Genomic DNA, 1,217 nt, shown 5'->3' on the forward strand with positions numbered 1-1,217 from the left:
TCGGCGCATCACTCCTCGGCGACCCTTTCTTTCCACCGGGGTGGACTACGCCGGACCGGTGAAGCTGCGGACATCACCAGGAAGAGGACACAAATCCTACAAGGGATATATAGCGCTGTTCATTTGCCTTACTACACGCGCAATTCATCTTGAAGCTGTCTCAGATCTTACCTCTGCCTCATTCCTAGCCGCTTTTCGCAGGTTCGTCAGTCGCAGAGGTCGCTGCGCCACCATGTTGAGCGATAATGGGACTGTTTTCCACGGAGCGGACCGGGAGTTGCGCAACATGTTCCGCGACGCCTCCGCCTTTTACTTAGACGCCGCAGCTTCGTTGGCAGCCGATGGCACGGACTGGAGCTTCATCCCTCCGTATGCTCCGCACTTCGGGGGCCTATGGGAGGCAGGAGTTAGAACGGTTAAGCACCACCTACGGAGAATCATCGAAAACGCTACGCTTACCTTCGAGGAGATGACAACGCTCTTGTGCCAGGTGGAAGCATGCGTAAATTCACGGCCGCTACATCCACTTTCCGACGACCCCTCGGACCTGTCGGCATTAACACCCGGACACTTTTTAATCGGTGAACCCACTTGTATCGTTCCGGATCCAGAATCCGAATCGCATAATATTTCTCTTATTTCGCGTTGGCGACAAATATCTATATTACGTTCTCACTTTTGGCACAGGTGGAGGCGGGAATATCTGCAAAGCCTTCAGCAGCTTCCCAAATGGCGTCAGCAGAAGGAGAACCTGGAGCTGGGGACACTAGTGTTACTACGCGACGAATTGCAACCTCCGGCAAAATGGCCGCTGGGCCGAGTCGAAGCCCTTCATCCAGGGCCAGATGGACGAGTGAGAGTAGCCACCTTGAGAACTATTAGCGGTTCTGTCACCAGACCAATAGTCAAGTTGTGCCCCCTCCCGGTGTCTTCTGCTGACGTCACTTCATCTGCTTCGACGTAATTTTCCGTTTGGAATTTTACCATGCGTTTAAAAATTTATATAGTTTATGGCGGGCGGTTTGCTGCCATAGTCGATTCAATCGCATATTTCTTTTCTTTATACTTTATATTTTAAGGTTACTTATAACGTTCTTTTTTTTATATAATTACTTACCTGTGTATTATATTAGTTGTAAGTCTTTTCACCTTTATACACTTAAAACTACACACTTGTACAACGGTCTGATGCGCGTAACTATACTGGACGCTTTAAG

General features: G+C 49.4%; 1 protein-coding gene across 1 annotated transcript; it reads left to right on the forward strand.

The window, feature by feature from the left end:
• The first annotated feature begins 232 nt into the window (after positions 1-232).
• On the forward strand, positions 233-964 carry LOC123988696. The gene has a single exon (XM_046289447.1). It carries the CDS (start codon positions 233-235, stop codon positions 962-964), a length of 732 nt encoding a protein of 243 aa, XP_046145403.1.
• Positions 965-1,217: the final 253 nt, after the last annotated feature.

Source organism: Osmia bicornis, unplaced genomic scaffold (assembly GCF_907164935.1).
Source record: "Osmia bicornis bicornis unplaced genomic scaffold, iOsmBic2.1, whole genome shotgun sequence".
NCBI lineage: Eukaryota > Metazoa > Arthropoda > Insecta > Hymenoptera > Megachilidae > Osmia > Osmia bicornis.

Coding starts and splice junctions, on each gene's coding strand:
- LOC123988696 (XM_046289447.1), top strand. CDS start 233: ATGTTGAGCGATAATGGGACTGTTTTCCACGGAGCGGACCGGGAGTTG.